General features: G+C 45.9%; 1 protein-coding gene, 1 long non-coding RNA gene and 1 pseudogene across 2 annotated transcripts; 2 read left to right on the forward strand and 1 right to left on the reverse strand.

Annotated features, from left to right (window-relative positions):
* The first annotated feature begins 1,627 nt into the window (after positions 1 to 1,627).
* On the forward strand, positions 1,628 to 13,679 carry LOC128419992 (transmembrane protein 116-like). The gene is made up of 4 exons (XM_053401322.1): positions 1,628 to 2,178; positions 8,916 to 9,060; positions 9,504 to 9,577; positions 13,291 to 13,679. Exons 1-4 carry the CDS (start codon positions 2,062 to 2,064, stop codon positions 13,498 to 13,500), a joined length of 546 nt encoding a protein of 181 aa, XP_053257297.1. The 5' UTR covers positions 1,628 to 2,061; the 3' UTR covers positions 13,501 to 13,679.
* On the forward strand, positions 12,027 to 13,129 carry LOC128419993 (uncharacterized). Its single transcript, XR_008331950.1, has 2 exons — positions 12,027 to 12,489; positions 12,917 to 13,129. It is a non-coding gene; the product is annotated as an uncharacterized LOC128419993 (long non-coding RNA).
* Positions 13,680 to 14,312: 633 nt separating the features above from the next.
* Positions 14,313 to 16,855, reverse strand: LOC128419994 (disintegrin and metalloproteinase domain-containing protein 21-like; annotated as a pseudogene).
* Between the last annotated feature and the right edge of the window lie 4,978 nt (positions 16,856 to 21,833).

Genomic DNA, 21,833 nt, shown 5'->3' on the forward strand with positions numbered 1-21,833 from the left:
AATATTGTAAAATTAATGAATGTTAGAATGATGTCGGATAGAAACTAAGTGGTTTCCAGCTGTAATGTTTTGAGTGATATGGAAAAAAAGGTGCAGAAATAGGTTAAAAATTACTGTTAAGGATTTGCTGAACTAACAATTTGAATTGGAATACAAAAAAGGGAGGTATGAGGAGGTCGGGGAAATATGTTAATGAAAAATAAGTATTGTGAACTTTATGTGTTTTTAAACTTTTTTGTATTTTTGTATTTTTTGTTATTTTTTCTGTGGTTTAACCCACAGCGCCACCTGCGTCCCTATGGAATTGAATATGTATTAATTGTTAGAGGCCAGGAGGGTTATCACAAGAAAATAGAAGTATTTAGAGGGATTAACTAAGGATTTATGGTATAGCTAAATCTGGTCTGCAGTTACTGCTGAAAAAAATAACTAAAAAATCAAGGTACAGTAGAGAGCAAACAAAAAAAGCTTCATTTTCAAATACGTTGCAAATTTTAATTTTGTATATTAATGATTACAAGGTCCAAATGACTCTTAGGAATCATAGAATCATAGAATGGGATCCTGAGGGTCATTTAGTCCAACCCCCTACAATGCAGGAATCTCGGCTAAAGCAGCCATGACAGATGGCCATCCAACCTCTGTTTAAAAACCTCCAAGGAAGGAGAGTCCACAACCTCTTGAGGAAGACCATTCCACCAGCTCTTACAGCTTTAAGTGAAAATTTCACTTATATTTATAAACAAAACATCTCTGTTTACATATCTTATTACCACCCCCACAACAACAATCATATATTTTCCCCGCGGAATGTGCATGAAACAACCAAATTTGAATTTTGTGCGTATGTTTAATTTTAGTTTTCATTCAATTTTGTTGTTCTTCTGTTCTTGTGTGTCTATAAATAAATAAATAAATAAATAAATGTTTAAATAAATAAAAAGAAAAATACATTTTTTAACAGAAGGGGAAAAAAGCCTGGCTGCAAAGAAAAGTTTCCAGTAAACATTTGAGAATTAGTATAAAAGGTGAATGTTTGAATCTCTCTTGGCAGAGTCTTACGCAGGAGCTGGCTAATGACACTAAAGGCTCGCTTCTGTGTCGATCTCAGATGAGCCTCGCCAACTACGACGTTCCTGCAAGTGATCTCAGTGATCAAGCTGGGATATAAGTGTTCAGTTGGACCCTGAGATGCCCTGGACCTGTGTCATTCAGGGCTTTGTAAAATAATACAAGGAGCTTGAACCTGGCCCAGTTTGAGATGTCAGCCAGGGGCCCCATCAGCACTCTGGCCACCAGCGGAAGCTTCCAAGGGCAGCCCGACATTGAGCGTGTTGCAGTAATCCAGTCTCGAGGTTATCCACTCATGGGCTACAGCGACCAGGCTACTTGGGGTGCCTCCTTTTGACAATGATTGGCCCTGCCTGTGTGAGCCTCTACAGCCTGTCCCACTGGACTGTGAGTCCATATTGTGCTTTGTCAGGGACTAGGGTCCCCTTCTAATAATAAATAATAATAATAATAATAACTTTTATTTATACCCCACCCTCCCCAGCCAATACCGGACTCAGGGCGGCTAACACCAGGTATAAAAACAATTAATTAAAATACAACTTAAAAACAAGATTAAAATACAACATTAAAATGCAGCCTCATTTCAGTAGAAACTCAAATCAGAAACATTTTGGGGATGAAAACGTCAAATCTTCACCAAGGCCAACTATCCAGACTGGTCCTACGTGGGCCAGAAAAAAGCCAGGGAAGTCCCCAAATAGGAGTTCCCTCACAGAAGGAGAAAAGAAAAGAAAGAGGGGGAGGGAATCAAGTTGATTCCAAGTCAAAGGCCAGGCAGAACAACTCTGTCTTACAGGCCCTGCAGAAAGAAATCAGATCCTTCAGGGCCCTGGTCTCATGAGGCAGAGCGTTCCACCAGGCCGGAGCCAGTGTTGAAAAGGCCCTGGCTCTGGTTGAGGCTAATCTGACTTCCTTAGGGCCCAGGACCTCTAGGGTGTTGCTATTTATGGACCTTCTATCTCCTTTCTGTCTGGCAGGTGCCTCTTGATGCACACGGAAGTCAAGTTCATCACCGGTCCCCATCAACATCCGTGCAGTGTGATGTTCTCTTACGGCATCGGAGTGTTTTTCATCTCATTCCTGGCCAGCTTCATTGCTATCCTGGTAAGAGACATAGGTGCTGATTGCAAAAAAGTTGGCCTCAGGAAAAGCAGAGCTGGGCTCCAGGTGATCTGGAATTTCAGGTGTGGGCAGGGAGGTATTCTAGAAGCCAGGGTGGGGTCTAAAACAGGAGGGATTCAGTTACAGATAGGTAGCTGTGTTGGTCTGCCGTAGTCGAAACAAAATAAAAAAATTTCTTCCAGTAACACCTTAGGAACAGTTGGTTTGTTATTGGTATGAGCTTTCATGTGCATGCACACTTCTTTAGATAAGGTATCTGAAGAAGTGTGCATGCACACGAAAGCTCATACCTTATGGTGCTGGAGGAGACTCTTGAGAGTCCCATGGACTGCAAGAAGATCAAACCTCTCCATTCTTAAGGAAATCAGCCCTGAGTGCTCACTGGAAGGACAGATCGTGAAGCTGAGGCTCCAATACTTTGGCCACCTCATGAGAAGAGAAGACTCCCTGGAAAAGACCCTGATGTTGGGAAAGATGGAGGACACAAGGAGAAGGGGACGACAGAGGACGAGATGGTTGGACAGTGTTCTCGAAGCTACCAGCATAAGTTTGACCAAACTGCGGGAGGCAGTGGAAGACAGAAGTGCCTGGCGTGCTCTGGTCCAGGGGGTTACGAAGAGTCGTACACAACTAAACGACTAAACAACAACAACGTGCTACTGGAAGAATTTTTTTTATTTTATTTCGAGGAGGGATTCAGGTTCTGGAACAGCAAGAAGGGCCAGAGATAGGGGCATAGAATCAAAACTAGGCAGAGATCAAGACCCAAAGCAGTACCCATGGGAAAGACTCAGGCACGAGACAAGTTGGCTGGACTGGAGAGTCAAGCCTTGAGGCCCTTAGGATCAGCTGGCAGAACATGGGAAGCTGCCTTGTACAGATCATTGGCCCATCTGGATCAATATTTCCTACACTGACTGGCAGCAGCTCTCTGGGGTTTTGGACTGGGTTCTCGCCCAAGCCCTGCCTGGAGATGCTGTCGGGGACTGAACCTGGGACCTTTGGCATGAAGTTTTACTGAAGTTCTCACCCTGGGCCAGCAGGGGGATACTGTAGATAGTTATGCAAATAAGGGATCGAAAATGACGTTCAGTGATTCAGCTCAGTGATTCAGCTTAGAGGGTGGCCGCATCTGGCTGTGCTCTGATGTCCATCGATCCCACCTTCGTCGCCAGTGTTAAGTCATGGGTGAACATATCAGACGACACAGCGATTCTTCAAACAGCTCTTGTTTATTCACAGGCCAGAACAGAACTGAACTGAAGGGTTCAGTCGGCCTGCTTATATAGAGCTCCAGTACAACGTAACTGTAAATTTTCTAAAACTATCCAGTATCACTGAGCTACAGATTGGTGTTGCAACCCAGAGGGACCGTAGGGCCTATTCCACCAGGCTTAAAATGGAAAGGGGGAGCAGGCAGCGCAGGGGGTGAGACTTCAGGAAACCCTAGTTTGGGACAACACTCCCCACAAACTCCCCACAGTAGAATCATGGAATCATAGATCTTTTTTTCCTGGGATGACATCACTCTCTGTAATCCTGGCAGCCTCCCTCTCCCAGCTCTGCTGTTGCTTTTTGCAAACTAACACACAGCTGGAGTCTATCCCCTTTCTTGCCTGAAACTGAATGTCCCGCCTTTTCTGCCATCGCCTGTTTTTGTTCTTCAATGGCACCTCTCTCCGCCAATCTCCTGAGGAAGCTGGCTTGACTTATTTTTTAGGCCTTGCCAAATAATTTGACCGAACCCCTCATTTACTAATTTCAGAAACTGTGGGGAGAACCGGGCACCCAGGAATTTTAGGAGACCCTTGCTCCCTGAAAACCCATAACTATACAGTTTATGCTTACCCAACAATTTCATAATGTGAAGGGAGTCCTCTGTTTTCATTTTTAGCTGTGTACATAATAAAGCTGTCCCTGTCTATTGCAAAAGAGTCTTTGTGCTTTAAACCATATGTGAATTTTATTCTGTTAGTCAATTTTTCCACAAGTGCTGCTTAACATACTGCATTGTACCAGTTTGTCAAAGAAGCAGCCCCCCCCCCCCAGATTCTTCCAGCATTTCATTATTACGAGCCTGGCCACCAGGGGTTTGAACTGTAACTTAGTGCTACCTCGTGCAGAAAGGCTGAGCAGAGCCAGCTCTGGATATTTAGACGTGTTTGGTTCAGTATTTGCTTTTATTTCAACAAATTCTTCCTGGAACTGAGCCACTTTCCCACATGCCCACCACATGCTGATGAGACCCCAACGTTCTCTAGCATTTTGAAGACTAGGAAGAGCCAATGTTGGATGGGCGTATCGGTGTGAGATACCATTTTTGCAATACAATGCAATTGCATCGACTTCCGGGTTGGCGCCATTGTTTAATGGCGGATTCCCTCCGAGCTCCGGAGGGAATCGGCTCCGTAGCGTCTGGGTCTGGCCGCTGCGGCGAAGCGGGGACCCTTAAAATCACAGGCGCGGATGCCTGTGAACATAGAGACTCGGCGGGCACCATTTGCGCCCCCCCAATCCGCGCCGGAGCCTTTTTAAAGGCTTCGGAACGGAGGCAGGGTGAGGCGTGGTGCTGAGAGTACTCCCTCGCCTACGGAGTGAAGCCGCAAGCCATAGACAGAGAGCGCCAACTTCTTCCAAGACCGACTGGACTCTAAAATATAAACCCGTGAGTAATACGGAGATTGGAACGTTAAAAAATTTAATTCTGGATTTGGAACGAGCGGGAAGGGGCTAAAAAGGAAGTCACCCCCCCCTCTTTGTAAACAATTTAAAGCAAAGGACTGGGCAACTAAGGTCGAGAGAACCTGTTTTCTAGTGAAAAGATCTTGATTTCACGGTTTTGACACTATAAGGATTTACTGGAGGATAAAAAGAATTTGGGGACTGAAATTTCACCCCCCCCCCGAGACCCGGGAACGTCCTAAGAGAAAGTCTGTTGCATGGAAGATTTTGACAGCTGTCAAGAGAGCTGCGAGTCAGCTAGTTGCCAGCTGGAAAAAGAGAACATTGTTTCTGCTGTTTTTGTTGTTTTATTTGAAAATAACGAGGGCTGATACAAATTAACTGGACTTTTGGTTTTGAGCTGAAAGGAATATTAAGGAACTAAAATCCCCCTAGAGGGGCAATAGGGATACTACACTACAAAAATGGCTGGAGTACGTAAATTTCAAGCAGAACTGGATAGAACACTCGCTCTCTTGGGAAACTTGAAAGATGAATACAATGTTATGTCTACAAAGATATCACTACTACACTGGACAGTGAACAACAGTTTTGAGCCTGATAAGGACTTGAAACAGGAAGTCTACTTAACTGAACAAGTAAATGAAACTGAAAGTGCAGAAATGATGGAGCAAGGTGCTGTCTTTGAAGAAAATGAAGGAGAAGCAGGAGATGTGCAGGAGTTAAAGGAGAGTTACAATATGAGGCCTGACATGAGGATAAAAAAGGACAATAAAAATTGGATGTGGAAAGCCTGGTCTGAATGGGAGATTATAAATTTGCGGAAGGTGAAAGCTGGAGCCTTGGGGATATCTGGATCTGTAAGAAATTTGAAACAAGAGTTGGAGCCCCCCATAGGCTTTGCGTTCAAGTATGGAAGACTGGCTGGAAGCAACAAGGATTCTGCTGGGCCGGAGCCCCTCCGAGACTTGGGGTTTAACATTAAGGACCATCAAAGAGACCGGCAGAAAGGAACTGAGAGAGATAAAAGGGCCTCGGACGTGAGGTCTCCAGGCTAAATAAATAACATAAAGACTGATGGACATTGGTTGGGGACTGGAACCGGGAAAAAGGGCGGGTGGAGGTTGGGAATCCAAAGGGCACACAAGGATAATTTGTTTTTCTTTTCATTTTTAATTAGTGGTAAGGAAATTGGGTAAATCGTGGAAGGGAAATTTTGGTCGACTTTAGGAAAAAGGTTTAAGAACAATTAATGAGGTATAAGTATTGATGTGTGTTTTTAATAAGGTAAAATTGGTTTCTTCTTTTTTAAATTAATTGAAAATAAGATTGTAAAAAATAAATGGAGGAAATGGAAAAAAGAAGCAAAGTAAAATAATGGTATGTTAGAATAAATGTATAAATTAAGGTAAAGAAATAAGTTAAGGACTTGCTGAACTGATAATTTAAATTGGAATACAAGAAGGGGAGGTGTGAGGAGGTCTGAGAAATAAGGTTAAGAACAATAAGTATGAATAATTTTATGTGTTTCTTTTCTATTTTTTCTTTTTTTGTTGTTTAATTTTGTTATGTATTTTTGTATCTTTCTTTTGTTTTGTTTATTTTTTGCTCTTGTTTAATTCTTGAAAATGCTAATAAATATTTAATAAAAAAAAAAAATACAATGCAATTGCATCTTATGGGCAATTGACTTCCACAATTTCAACCCTGCAAATTGAAACCTTGCAAATTAATTGCATGCAAGGTGGAGAGCGTAAAAAGCTCATTTTGTGCTGTGTTTTCCTGATGTGGAAAGAGCTTTTAAGCACCCCACGTTGTCTACTGGGCTCTCATGAGATTTCACGGGAACTTAAATGGCCCTATGAGATCTCGTGAGGGCATCTCAGAGCTTGTGTGCTGAATGAGACGTGCCCATTAAGGAAAGCAAAGTGCTTAAAAGCTCTCTGCCTTGCTTGGAGGGTAAGGTCTGCTCTCGTGCTGGCTCAGGAAAGTAAGGAGGGTCACAGGAGGGCGGATCAAGTATATGTGGTTTTGCATATATGGGGCTGTTCAATATCTGGTTTTCAACATCGCAATATATCACCAGCTAAACATAGCAATATACCGATATATCACGTAGTCTGAAATATGGCTGGAGCTATGTAGAGGCATTGGCTGGCTTCACGTCATGTTTTGCGATATGTTGCCAGGTCTAAAACTATGATGCCGGGCATCACTTTTCAGCATGGGCTTAGTTGGTCAGCTCACCTAAATATGACCATCCTGGCTGCCCGTAGAACCATCAAAGCCTTGGAGAAATTCTTCTATGCAAAAGGCGGCCAGTTGGTTCCACCAATCAGAAAAGCATTTATCAGCAAAGTCCTCCCGATGTTACTGTATGGGGTTGAAATCTGGGGGTGGAATTTAAAAACACTACAACGGCTCGAGATTCTACAAAACTCTTTTGCACGAAAGTTACTGGGCCTCCCCAAGGGCTCGGTTGCTGCACAGTTAAGAACAGAACTGGGCCTCCCCTCTATTGTTGCGAGAGCCCACATTAGAATTATTAGTTTTTATTGTAAATTAATCAAAGCCCCAGGCTCCCTACTAGCCAGGCAAGCCTTTTTAACTTGTGCTCATAACAACAAATGGTCCAAGGCCATGGAGATTATCACGGCACGCTACTCCCTCCCAGATCGTGACACGCTGTCATCTTGGGACCATCATAATATCCGGGCCTGGATTCTTACAAGAGACGAGGCCATGGACCGGGCACAGTCCACCACAGCTCGCCTCTCCAAGTGGCTCCCTAAAGTGAAAGTGGTAAGATCACTTGCCAACTACTTGATAGACCTGACGGAGCCCAATTTGAGAAGAGCGTTTACCATGGCCCGTTTCCATTCTATACCCACGGCCTTCTTGCAGGGGATTTACTTTAAGACCCCCATTACTCAGCGTCTATGTCCATGCACAATGAATGAAGTAGAGGACTTCATACACTTCTTTTTCTACTGCCCTATTTATGAGCTAATAAGAACTAAGCTCCTCCTCTTGATTCCGCCCACCATCACATCTAAGGAAGACTGTTTGAAATCGCTTCTTGTGGACGCAAATCCCCAAATTTCACGTGGGGTGGCAATCTTTATAGTGCAGGCTTTGAAACTCAGGGCTACACTGACTGGGTAGTGTGTCCCAGACCTGGACCTGTTTTAATTCTTTTATTACCTTTTTAACCTCATGTGCCGAGCCTATTTTGGGGCCACTATATGTTTTATATACATCTGCATTTTAGATTCCTGGCGCTGGCAACTAAATTTTTACATTATTGTTTTAGGGTAATTTAAATGTCACAATGCCAGTAATATCGTTTTGAATTTTGTTAGGTTGCTTCTCTCTAGCATTTTTTTTGTTTTATCCTGCTATGGCTGTATGCTAATGCAATAAAAGTTTGATTGATTGATTGATTGATTGATTGACGTCAAACCAGTTTTGGATGCTGTATCAATATATCGCCCAGCCCTAAATGTAACTCACATGCCAGATGCGATTTTGCTGTATTTTTAGTGCTACCTGTTTCATCTACTTCATTGCTATTATAAGAGAAGGTTGTGCTGAATTTTATTTTATTTACACATTGAGTGTATTGCTCATGTTAGTGAGATTTCTAGCAACACCTTCCTCTGAGGAAGTCAGGGTGTATTTAATCCTGGGCTTCATTGCTGCCTGGGGCTTAGAGCCCAAGCCCTCCTCATTAAACGCGATCAGGAGGAACTACAGTGGAACCTCGGGTTGCGGACGTAATTCGTGATGGAGGCACGTCCGCAACCCGCATCATTCACATCCTGAAGCACCACGTCTGCACAGGCGCAATTCGGCGCTTCTGTGCATGCGCAATTCAGCGTTTCTGCACATGTGCGAGCGGCAAAACCCAGAAGTAACCTGTTCCGGTACTTCTGGGTTTCCCGCAGTCCGTAACCCGAAAACATGTAACCTGAAGCATCCGTAACATGAGCTATGACTGTAGTAGATTCTGATAACTGGTTTTGGTTTTTCTGCAGGTTTTGCTTCTCCAAGCCAGAGGGCTGTACAAGAGGTTTCTGAATTCAACCGGCTACGTGGGCGATCAGGAGTGGGCGATGATTAAGATGGTAGAGCAAAGAGTGTTTTTGTACCCCATGATATTTTTTTGCTGCTGGGGTCCAGGTAAGGAAAGCTGGGGAATGCCCTGCCTTTGACAGTCTGCCTTGTTACGTGTCTAGAAAGTCCATGAGAGTTACCCCCGGATAAGTAGATATAGATATATCTGTGGCTTGCCCTTTCAGATAAGTTAATTTAAAGGAAATAAATAAAACAATGTTCCTTCTTACCTTTTCTCCCGATAACCCACAAAAAAAGCATTCTGGAAAATTAGGGGCAGGTGATGATGGGAATTGTAGTCTGAAAACATCTGGAGTGCTGAGGTTGAGGAAGCCTGCTTTAAAGTTTTGAAGTTTTGGGATTTCTTTGAGAGGATGCAGGTTTAATAAGTAAAACAAATAATTGGCTGGGGAAATAAAAACACCTAGCTGTGCCTTACTGAAGTCACTTTGGGGCTACAGCGATGTGATATTATTGGTGACTGAGTCCTCCCCTTTTGATTTTTCCAGCCTTTATCCTTGGAATCTTCAGACTGACATCTTTGGAGCACACCAGGCCGTACATGGGATTTTGTGTTTTAGAGGTAAGCATTGTGTTAATCTTTGAAGCCCTGAACAACTTAGGTCCCGGGTAACTCAGAGATCGCCTGAACCCTCGATCACCTGCAGGAGAGTCTTTGCTTGTGCCCCGAGTTTATGACAAAAATTTGACAACAACAAGAAGCAGAGACTTTAGTGTTGTTGGCCCAGTCCTGTGGAACTCTGCGCCACTAGAGATTTAGCAGGCGCCTTTTTGTGCCAGGTTTTCAATGCCCGCTGAAATTTTTTTCTTTTCCATCAGGCTTATGCAGGCAATTAAGAATGCATTCCCCGCCCCCACAACAGTTATCCGATTTCTGATTTTAACATTTTTATATGGTTTTCATTGCATGGTTTTATGTGCAGTTGTTGTTTATTTTTAAATTGAATACGGTTCTGAGAAATACAAATTCAAATGCGAGCAGCCCTGTTACCTTGCTGAAAACAAGCAGGTCTGGGCCTTGTCAATGCCTGAGCAAGTGATTGTGGGAATGTTCAGGGTGGCAGGAGAGGATATATTGTTTATTAATATCCTTCCTAACTTGCGCTAGCAATTTCCTTTCCTTAGCAGAGTTTACATTCCTCTTCTCATGCACAGCAAATAACTGGTTGCAGTCTCGTGTGAGCCTCTCACTATTATACAATTCAACCTGTCTCAGATTGAATTGTACGTTCCTGGTAAATTCCCTTGAATCCTTCTTAAAAAGAATAAAGATGCCACAATCTTATTCAAAGATGATAAAAACAAGTTTACTCACATCAGTTCACAGTTGGATCCCTGAAGGCAAACTTAGTTACCAATATGTATCTACCCCATATGGGGGAATAATCCCAGTGCTGCTGCTAGCTGAGAGCTAGCAGAGCAGTCCTAGCTAGAAGCTGGTCAAACGATGAAGGAAGTCAAAGAGAAAGAGGGGAGCTGTGTGACTTGTCCTTTTGTTACCTGGACAGGTAAGGTCACGCCCACCTTCTATCACATGCAAAAGGAAGGATGCTCCAGCCAGGAGGAACAGGAAGTTTTGACTGGCTGGACCAAACATTCCCTCGCATGTCTTCTCTAGCGTTACAAGGAATGTTGTACTTGACTGCCTCTCATGGATTACATCCCACAGTGATTGCGTGGGAGCTACATTTGGATCCCTCTGGGCTCCATGACGGAAGCTGTCAATGCAAGGAAAATAAATAAAAATAAAACAAACAATGTGAGCCTCAGGCCACCCCCTGTCGGCACCACTGATATGACCAGCGCTGTGGACAATGGGACCTATGGGCTAGCCCTGCACGGTGGGCCCCTTGCCCCGACTGCAGCTGGGGTAATAAAGCCACATTAAAATGAATCCTAAAAACTAATAACAAACTCATTCTCCACCTGCCAATTGCACCGTCCACCTTCCAAGAGAGAGGAAAGCATCACTCAAAGTTTGCAGAAGTTCAGAAAATATGTTGGAGTAAAGGTAAAGGGACCTCTGACCATTAGGTCCAGCCATGACCGACTCTGGGGTTGCGGTGCTCATCTCGCTTTATTGGCCAAAGGAGCCGGCGTACAGCTTCTGGGTCATGTGGCCAGCATGACTAAGCTGCTTCTGGCGAACCACAGCAGCACACGGAAACGCCATTTACCTTTCCACGGAGCGGTACCTATTTATCTGCTTACACTTTGAAGTGCTTTTGAACTGCTAGGTTGGCAGGAGCAGGGACCGAGCAATGGGAGCTCACCCCGTTGCGGGGATTCGAACAGCCAACCTTCTGATCGGCAAGTCCCAGGCTCTGTGGTTTAACCCACAGCGCCACCTGTGTCCCGTTATGTTGGGGTAGGGGAATGCTAAAACAGCCCAGGGAAGACAGGAACAGGTTTTCCTGTCATCTCCAGCTGGGTGAGAGTGCCTTTTTCAAAAATGATTTTTTATGAAGACAACTCTGCATACAGCTTGTTCGCTTCAGCCCTGTGTGAGCTGGCTACAACTTATTGCCTAGGCTTGTAGGGTCCTGCCCGCCTCTGCTCCCCCCTCTTTTCATCTTCAGGGCTCAGTGGTGGGAGGGAGGGCAGAGATAATCACCAGCACCCCCTCCACCCCCCAGGTCTCAAGTTTGGGCCCTGAAATCTATGGGGACGGGGGTGCTCCTAACCTGGCAAGTCTACTGAGCATGTTCAGGAGCTACACAATGCTGATCGACTTTTGCTTTTGGGCAGGTGGGTTTTTTTTTTAATAGAAAAAACAGGATGGAGAAGGAAATGGAACTGTCATGCTTAACTAGGCCTTTTCCAGGAGGCGAGCAAAAGGGGCTGCAGTGTGTTGAACCCCGCTGCAACATTTTGTTGCAGGTTCTACTCGTCTTTCAAAATGGCACTGGATGCTCCTTCTGAAAAGCAAATGGGGATTTTTTTTGGGGGGTGGAGGTGGCTGCTCTTTGGGGCCACTCAGTTTATGGGATTTCTACCCCAGTATCTTCTCAGATGACAATCTACACTGTCCCCCCTCCCTGTGTTGCCATTTTATTCTAACGCCAACCCTGTGAGGTATGTCAGGCTGAGAGGATGAGCAACAGGTCCATGACAACCCAAGGAGAGTCGGGGGCACTATTCATGTTATTTCATGTCAAAGATTTCTATTGGGGAGGGGCAGCGGTAGAGCACCTTGTTTCGAATGCGGAAGGTACGAAAAGGGGGGGAAAGCTGAGGCAAACAATTTCAGAGGAGGCCTTTTTGTCTGTTTAAAGATGTGGATAAGGAGACGGAATACATTTAAGGGAGGAAAACAGGGTGATAGCCGAAGAAAAGCACAGTAAACAGCAGCAACAGTGAGGATAGGAGACTCCAGAGAGGCTGGAAACGGACTAGGCCTCAACATGAAAGCAAAGTACCGTATTTTTCACTCTATAGGACGCACTTTTCCCCCTCCAAAAATTAAGGGGACATGTGTGTGCGTCCTATGGAGCGAATGCAGGCTCCTTGGCTTCAGCGATAGCAACGCGAAGCCTCCGAAGCGCAGAGGGAGCACTCCCTCCGCGCTCTGGAGGCTTCGTGTTGCTTTCGCTGAAGCCTGGAGAGCGAGAGGGGTCGATCAGCGAAAGGAACCTGAAGCCTTTGGAGTGCAGCACGAGTTCCCGCTGCGCTCCAAAGGCTTCAGGTGGCTATCCCTGAAGCCTTTCGAGCACAGCGGGACCTCACGATGCGCTCCAAAGGCTTCGGCTTCCTTTTGCTGAAGCCGGGAGAGCAAGACTCTCCTGGCTTCAGCCGAGAGGAAGAGCTGCGCAGCGCCCCTTCAGCCAAGCGGGAGGAGAAATGGAAGGGGCTCCATTTATCCTGCCGCTTCGCTGTAGGGGCGCTGAGCAGAGAGGGGGAGAATATTTTTTTTCCTGTTCTCCCCCTCCTATGGTCCAGTGCGTCCTATGGCCCGGTGTGTCCTATAAAGCGAAAAATACGGTATTTCATGGAGTTGGACCAGTGGCTTTCAGGCAAGGGTCCCTCCCAGACCTACCTGGAGGTGTCAGGGATTGAACCCAAGACCTTCAGCATGCAGATCAAGGGGTTTAGTGCTGCGTTGTGTTCCTTCCCCCCTTAAAGAGTAAATTAAGGTGGTAGTCCTCATGGTCTTGAGGGGGTGGGAAAGAGCTGATTGAAATGGCACCACCGTATTCTGCTGCTTCAACTGGAATTTTGCTGCTCTCCAGTTCTGCTGCAGCCACTGACCCGCCCGTCTCCCCATCTCTCTCCTAGGCCCTGACAGCGTCATCCCAGGGCCTCCTGAACTGCGCTGTTTACTGCTGGACCCAGCATACGTTCCGCTGCATGAAGCGCAGGGCCTGCCAAGACGGCGAGACCCAGACGCCGCTCCTGCGGTCCCAGAAGAGGTTCTACGAAAGCACGCTGCCCGCTGCTGGACGCCAGGTGGAGGCCAAGTCCGCTGCGGGCTCCACGGCGCTGTGAGCAAGGGAGCTTTTGGAGTCCCTCTGGCTGAGCACCCGAAACTCTCTCCTCCCACTCCTTTGGCACCCTCCTCACTGCCACGTATTGCCAGAGGGGAAGGTGGGCAGCCCAGCCACCTTGGCCCACCAGGCTCCCCACCTGATCCCACCCATGCCCTGCCAAGTTAAAGAGACCTTATCCAGTCCATCGTGTGTGGTGTGTGTGTACGCTTGTACACACGGAGGGGGCCCTTTGAATACATTGCGAGTTGTGCACAGCTCTGCATGCTTACTTGGAAGCAAGTGCCACCCCTGCAATGGGACTCCCTCCTGGGCAAGTTTGGGCGGCCATATAAGCATGTCTCTCTTCCATCATTTGCTCAGCCTAAGCTCAGTTTTGGCCAACATGGTGTCCTCCAGCCGCTTTGAACCAAAACTGCCCTCAGCCCTGGCCATCAAATTGCAATAAGAGAATCTTGTGCTCAGGTCCTGCTTGTGGGTTTACCACATGCCTCTGTTTGGCCACTGTAAGAACATGATGTTGGACTTGATGGGCCATTGGCCTGACTCGCCAGGACTCTTCTCCTGTTATGTCTTTGCTGTTTCACCCTGGATGAAAAGGGCGAGTGAGGGAAAGCCAAGTTTGTACACATGGTTAATTGTGCAAACCCAGTTCCTAAATGCTAGTGAAATGACACTTAACGGTCCTTGAAGTTCTGAGTTAGTCACCCAACAAGGACAAACTGTTTTACTACTGCTAGGTTACACAGCACGGAGTGAAACATTTGATTTCATTAAACTATTTCAGTGCATTCTTCTTAAGGCTTTTGCAACTGGGGGAAAATGCAAATTTTATTAGAGCAAAGACCGTATTACAATTGCTCCTATTATAAGGACTATATACAGGGGAAATTTATTTCTGGGATGAGGGAGCATGTGCGCCGCCCCGACATATGGCTGAACTACAGTTCCCATCAGCCACTGGCACAGCATGGTCAACAGCCAGGGATGATGGGAACTGGAGTCCACTTGCCACCAACCTCTGCTTTATTATAGATGCTTTGGAGTGCAGTCGATGTCTTAACAGGAGGTCCAAGGATGCCTTGAAATGTCCACAAGCATTACTCTTTGGAATCTGTAGAGTTCAATCCTTCCTTTACTTTGCAAACGCGACAGGAATCAACTTTGTCAACATCTAGGCGTCTGCCTTGCAGATTCCCTCCAACCCGTGAGCTGGTGAATTGCCTACACCATTCTGGTAGCTTCCACAGCCTTGGCACAATAAAAGTGATAGCGGCAAGAACCAGGACTCCTAGAGGGATCACTGTTTCAAAAGCTCGTTTCACGACTTTTGTGCTCCAGTTCTGCCTTGGATACCCACCATCGATGCTTCCCCCAGACCCCCAAAACATGCAGTTTGGAGGGGCCCAGCCACTGTTGCAGTGGCAGTTATTGAGGTTGTTACAAACACCTCTGTCATTGCACTTTTTGTTGGGATCACACACTGCCTTCTTCCTGAAAATGCACGTATGGTTCTTGCAGAGTTTCCCAGGGCCACATGGAGTGCCATCAGGCACCATTCCGAGATCCACAAAATCTGTCCCGCCATGGTAGGCCACGCTCCAGCAGCTAGCGCTAGTGCCTGACAACTCAGTGGGAGTCACGGCATAGTGTGGCATTGAAGGTATGTTTCTGACGTTGGTACACTGAACTCTCCCGCACTTTACGTCTTGAGGCTGGCATTTCACAAAAGTACTTCCTGTCCAATCCCTGCCACAGTTGCCATACGCATCCCCCACACTATTCCGAGACTGAAAGCAGGATGCTGGAGCCGCTGTGGCTCCATAGCCAAAGATCCTGGCGCACAGGTAGTTGTGAGTCCAACACTGCTTGGCATAACAATGGGAATCGTATTTGCTGCACGGCGTCCCGTCTTGCATGTACACATCATTGGGGCACCACTCAGATTTCCCACTACAGTACTCAGGAAGGTCACACTCATTGATCTGAATTCGACAAAGGTCTCCACTTGGAAGGAAGTGACAGTTTTTACAACATGGCCCAGAAGAGCATTGTGCACGTGGCTTCAAGGTGCAGTCAGGGTTGCAGCAAAGATTCTGCTTGCACCTCTGCGTGCCGCCGCAGTCGCATTCTTCTCCCTTATCCAACACTCCATTGCCACAATGCTTGATAGATGGTATCTTTTGGGGCCTGTTGTTCAGGCAGTCCAGGTTCCCTTCCAGCACAAGTTCTGCAAAAGTGTGAATGCTGCAGTTGCTGAACTTGTTCGTTTCTGCCTTGTACGAATGCATGACACAGGTTTTGTATCCTCCACAAACACAGTTGGATTCGTCGTGTTCAAGCCCCATGTGATGACCCAACTCATGGGACATGGCCCTTGAAAAGAGAATTGGATTCTTCTGCAAGTAGCTCAAAACCCCTGCAGAATAGCTTGGCCTGCAGATGGCATTACCATATGACTTCCCGAGGGTGTGCTCGAACTCCTGGTGAGTGAGCAACAGGGCTGTGTCGTGCTTCATCCACTTCGCAAGACCGTTCACTCTCCAGCTGTTGAAATTATTCAGAAGCAACCCAACCTCATTTGTAACCTCGAAAGGGTTGCCTGTGTTCCAGATCTCCAGTCCAATCAGGACAATACTTGTGTGCAGCTCCTGGAAGTGCACACCCATTAAGTTAACTATGTCCAAAATGAGGTATGCCATCCTGGTTTCATTGGCACCTTCAAACTGAAACAGCTTCTCGTCCACAACAATGTACAGCTCAATGTATTTTGGGTGCCTTGGGTCACGCCGGGTCCCTCTTTCCGCCCTCAGTTCTTCTGCCTGACGCTTTGCAACTGGAGCTCTCATTCCACACATACAAGGCTTTGGTTCGTTGATCAGGTAGAGAAGGTGCTGAAAAGTTGAAGAATCGTGGAAAGGCTCTATGCCATAATTTCTGTCTCTGATACTTAGGAATCATGTCAAGCCAGAGCAGGTCTTCAGAACCACAAGCGAATTGGCTACGCCATCCACATGCCCTTCGTGGTAGCATTCAACAGGGATGTAGGGATGACTTTCGATCCGTCTGCCCTGGGAACTGTATGTGAAGAGTGGGAGGTTTTTGACCAGGAAGTCGTGCTTCCTGGGCTTCAACTGAATGACGTAGTCCTTTCCTGATACATTGAGGATATAGGAAAGTTCATTCTTCTTGGCTTTCCCTCCCCAAAGCACCAACTGCCTTGGGGTGATCACTTCATACGACGTATACTCAGGAGCAGGAAATGAGCTGGTGGGAAGGAGGAACCCCAGCAAAATAACAGGATTCGTCAACTGCAGAACCAGCCATTTGTGGAGGCCACCACTGCCATGTGCCATGATTTTCTCTTCTCAGAAGCGGTTGTGGTCACCTTTTTGGGTGATAAGAAGGACCAAAAGGAAGAAGGGTGGACACCAAAGAGAGGAAGATACCCCAATAATTATATTCCTCTAGTCCCAGGAATTCTCATTTAATCTTCTAAAGTGTATTTCCAGAGACTTCTAGATGACAAAGGAGATGACAAAGAGGGAGGAAGAACCACCATGCCAGTTCAACTGTCCTCTCCTGTGGTGGGAAATTCCATGACCAGGCTAACAGTTTCTCATGCTATTTGAATATGGACATTCCATCTGCTGAGGCAGGTGGGCATTGGAAGAGCACGGAACACGGTAGAGAGCAGCTGTTTGCTATTCTCGATGTGGATCCGGACCCACTTATTGCTGGAATCCTGGCCAAGAGGGCTAACCTAGGCCAAATTCACACTGTGGGTTTAAAGGGGAATTGTGAAGGAAGAGTATACATGAGTAGCCAACTGTGACAGGGGGAAAGGTCAGGCGGGCTAAAGCTCAGAATGATCTCAGGCTTGCAAGAGAGGTGAAAGATAATAAAGCCACTTCCGAACTGAAGAGGAGGTGGGGTTGCGGGCCCACGCCCTCCCCATGCACACGGGGGCTGGCTCACAGCCCCCGCAAGAATGAAGGAATCCTCACGCGTGTCATCTCCCTGCCTAGCCAATGGGCTGGTCGGGGGTGTGTGTGTGTGGCCTGGGCTATTTATGCCCGGCGCGCCCGAGGACCGCCCTCTCTTCGCCTCTCCAGCTGATAGCCAATAGGCCTAAGCCAATACCGCTCAATTCCTGCAATCAATAAAGTTGTGGCTGTTTTCGCCCATTAACCTTAAATACCGTGTCCTGTGTATTTATTTCTCAAGGGGGGAGGGGGACTTGCCACGCAATAAAGGTTTATTTGGCTATGTTCAAAGCAGCAGGAAAAACAAGCAAGTGGTATGTCCACTGAGGGGAGAAAACAATGAAAGGCGGGAACTGCAGCCCAATATAGGAGAAGTGGTGTGAAAGGAACACCTAGCTACGTTAAACAAATTAAAAGCTCCAGGGTCTAATGAGCTGTACCCAAGGGTACTAAAGGGGTTTGAGAATGTAATCTCAGAGCCTCTGTCTATAATGTTTGAGAATTCCTGGAGAGCAGGTGAAGTCCCTACAGACTGGAGGCAGGCAAATGTTGTCCCTGTTAAGTTGTGGGTGAACATATCAGATGACACAGCGATTCTTCAAACAGCTCTTCTTTTTTCAGAGGTCAGAACAGGAACTGAGCTGAAGGGCTCAGTCAGCCTGCTTATATAGAGCTCCAGTACACATAATTGCTACAACTTTCTAAAACTATCCAATCACTGAACATCACTTTCGATCCCTTATTTGAACACTTATCCACAGTATCCCCCTGCTGGCCCAGGGTGAGAACTTCAGCACATAACACCGAGATAAGGCGTTAGTTACCATCGTAATGGTTTCCTTATATACAGCACTACACATTGGTTCAATTAGGCACAAAAGCATATCGGTTACATTTCACATACTTCCATTAGACCAACAGTATTACATGTCCAACAACATAGTCCTTTAAATAAGTTGGGCGCTTGGAAACTCTGCCAGACTGCCGGGGAGCAGTACCCAGGTCCGTTGGGCTGCCCGATTCTTGCTGAGGCTGTGGCGTGACCCTAGGTGGCGTTGAAACCAAGTCCCCTGGAACCGCTGCTGTGGGTGGAACCTCCACAAGTGGAGTTGGCGAAATGTCAGGCACGGCAGTGGTCTGAGTCTGTGGGAAGTCCGGCAGACCCTCTGAAGCGGCTTGGTTCGGCTCCACGCCCCCAGTTTGCAAGAGAGGTGTAGGTGGAGCCTCACCATCTGTAAGTGTCTGTTCCGGAGCCATGAGCGCAGCTGGGGGCACTGCAGTAGTGCCCAAGTCCCCAACCCTGTGCCTAAGCTGGTCTATGTGCCAGCGCCACAAACGTCCGTCTTCGAGGGCCACCTGGTACGAGCGAGGTCCAGTGACTCCCACTACTGTGGCTGGCACCCAAGGAATGTCCCCCACAAAGTTCCGGGCAAAGACCTGGTTTCCTGGAACAAATGACCGTGGCGCGTTGGCACCGCCTGGAGGTTTGGCACCATTCTGGATGGTGCTGGGTGGATGAAATGGTGCCGTTAGGGCATGGCAGATGCCCAGTCCCAAAAGGTATCGCTCAAAAGTGCCTGAGGTGAACTGCGGTCCGTTCTTGGAGACGAGGACATCGGGACACCCATGCGTTGCAAAAAGGCCTCGCAGCACCCGGATGACTGCCTCGGTAGGGGTGGAGGGCATCAGGGCCACCTTACAACTTTCTAAAACTATCCAATCACTGAACGTCACTTTCGATCCCGTATTTGCATAACTATCTACAGTATCCCCCTGCTGGCCCAGGGTGAGAACTTCAGTACATAATGGTCCCCATCTTCAAAAAAGGGGGAAAGAAGACCCAGGTAACAACCAACAAGTGAGCAGCGACATCAATACCAGGAAATGTCCTAGAACAGATAATTCAACAGTCAGCCTGTGAGCATTTAGAAAAGGATGCTGTGATTACTAAGACCCAGCATGGGTTTCTCAAAAACTAAGTCACGCCAGACAAATCATATTTCTTCTTTTGATAGCGTTACAAGCTTGGTGCATCGGGGGAATACTGTGGACATAGTGTATCTTGATTTCAGTAAGGCTTTTGACAAAGCCCACCCATATTCTTATGAGGAAGATGGTAAAATGTGGGTTGAATTAGGTTAACAGTTATACATCTTTGACAAAATCTTAGTTTTAGGTTCTAACAGTTCTGTTTCCAATTTTGATTTTTCCACCTGGAAGCTGATTTTCTTATCCAAATCATATGCCTCCATTATCTGATAATAATGAAGCCAATCTCGCACTTTGTTTTTTTAGTTTCTCAAAACTCTGCAGTTTCAGTCTATCTCCTCCTTGTTCCAAAATTTCCCAATATTTCGGCCATTTGGCCTCCATATTGAGCTTTTTCTGAGCTTTCGCTTCCATTGGTGACAACCACCTTGGGGTTTTATTTTCCAATAAATCCGTATATCTAATCCAAACATTAAACAATGCTTTCCTGACAATATGGTTATTAAATGCTTTATGTGTTTTAACCTTGTCATACCACAAATATGCATGCCACCCAAAAACGTTGTTAAAACCTTCTAAATCCAAAATGTCTGTGTTCTCAAGAAGCAGCCAGTCTTTCAACCAGCAGAATGCTGCTGATTCATAATAAAGTTTAAAGTCTGGCAGGGCAAATCCACCCCTTTCCTTTACATCAGTTAATATCTTAAATTTTATTGTGGGCTCCTTGCTGTTGAAATGGAACACTCAGGATGAGACGGTTAAATCTGTTATGATTAAATGGGCACAAGATCTTGGACATAACATTATGTTTGCTGACTGGGAACAGTTGTGGACCACAGGTATGAAATTTACGGCATGTAATGCCTTAAGAGAGAATATTATGAAAATGATATACAGGTGGTACATGACCCCAGTCAAGCTTGCAAAAATTTATCATTTGCCCGACAATAAATGTTGGAAATGCAAAGAAAATGAAGGTACATTCTTTCACCTTTGGTGGACGTGCCCTAAGATCAAGGCTTTCTGGGAAATGATTTATAATGAATTGAAAAAGGTATTTAAATATACCTTCCTGAAGAAACCAGAGGCCTTTCTTCTGGGCATAGTCAGCCAATTGGTGTCAAAGAAGGATAGAACTTTTTGTATGTATGCTACAACAGCAGCAAGAATACTTATCGCAAAGTACTGGAAGACACAGGATTTACCCACTCTGGAAGAATGGCAGATGAAGATGATTGACTACATGGGATTGGCAGAAATGACTGGCAGAATCCGTGACCAGGGAGAAGAGTCGGCGGAAGAAGATTGGAAGAAATTTAAGGACTATTTACAGAAATATTGTAAAAATGATGTCGGATAGAAACTAAGTGGTTTCCAGCTGTAATGTTTTGAGTGATATGGAAAAAAAGGTGCAGAAATAGGTTAAAAATTACTGTTAAGGATTTGCTGAACTAACAATTTGAATTGGAATACAAAAAAGGGAGGTATGAGGAGGTTGGGGAAATATGTTAATGAAAAATAAGTATTGTGAACTTTATGTGTTTTTAAACTTTTTTGTATTTTTGTATGTTTGCAATTTGGTCTCTGGTTCCTCTGCCTCTTCTAAATCCAGCTTGCACTTCTGGGAGTTCTTGGTGCACATACTGCTTGAGCCTTCCTTGTAGAATTTTAAGCATAACCTTGTAAGCGTGTGAAATGAGTGCAATTGTGCGGAAGTTGGAGCATTCTTTGGCACTGCCCTTTTTTGGGATTGGAATGTAAACTGATCTTCTCCAATCCTCTGGCCACTGCTGAGTTTTCCAAACTTGCTGGCATATTGAGTGTAGCCAATTAACAGCATCATCTTTTAAAATTTTAAATAGTTCAGCTGGAATACCATCACTTCCACTGGCCTTGTTATTTGCAGTGCTTTCTAAGGCCCATTTGACTTCACTCTCCAGGATGTCTGGCTCAAGGTCAGCAACCACACTACCTGGGGTGTACGAGCCATCCATATCTTTCTGGTATAATTCCTCTGTGTATTCTTGCCAACTCTTCTTGATGTCTTCTGCTTCTGTTAGGTCCTTACCACTTTTGTCCTTTATTATGGTAATCTTTGTGCAAAATGTTCCTTTCATATCTCCAATTTTCTTGAACAGATCTCTGGTTCTTCCCTTTCTGTTGTTCTCCTTTATTTCTTTGCATTGCTCGTTTAAGAAGGCCTTCTTGTCTCTCCTTGCTATTTTTTGGAAATCTGCATTCAATTTCCTGTATCTTTCACTATCTCCCTCGCATTTTGCTTGCCTTCTCTCCTCCGCTATTTGTAAGGCCTCGTTGGACAGCCACTTTGCTTTCTTGCATTTCCTTTTCATTGAGATGG

This window comes from Podarcis raffonei, chromosome 8, assembly GCF_027172205.1.
Source record: "Podarcis raffonei isolate rPodRaf1 chromosome 8, rPodRaf1.pri, whole genome shotgun sequence".
Classification (NCBI taxonomy): Eukaryota; Metazoa; Chordata; class Lepidosauria; order Squamata; family Lacertidae; genus Podarcis; species Podarcis raffonei.

Bases quoted from the DNA above. Each gene is read 5' to 3' on its own strand.
- LOC128419992 (XM_053401322.1), top strand. From the start codon at position 2,062: ATGCACACGGAAGTCAAGTTCATCACCGGTCCCCATCAACATCCGTGC. The intron at 9,061-9,503 runs GTAAGGAAAGCT...TGATTTTTCCAG, and splicing joins TTTTTGCTGCTGGGGTCCAG to CCTTTATCCTTGGAATCTTC. The intron at 9,578-13,290 runs GTAAGCATTGTG...TCTCTCTCCTAG, and splicing joins TGGGATTTTGTGTTTTAGAG to GCCCTGACAGCGTCATCCCA.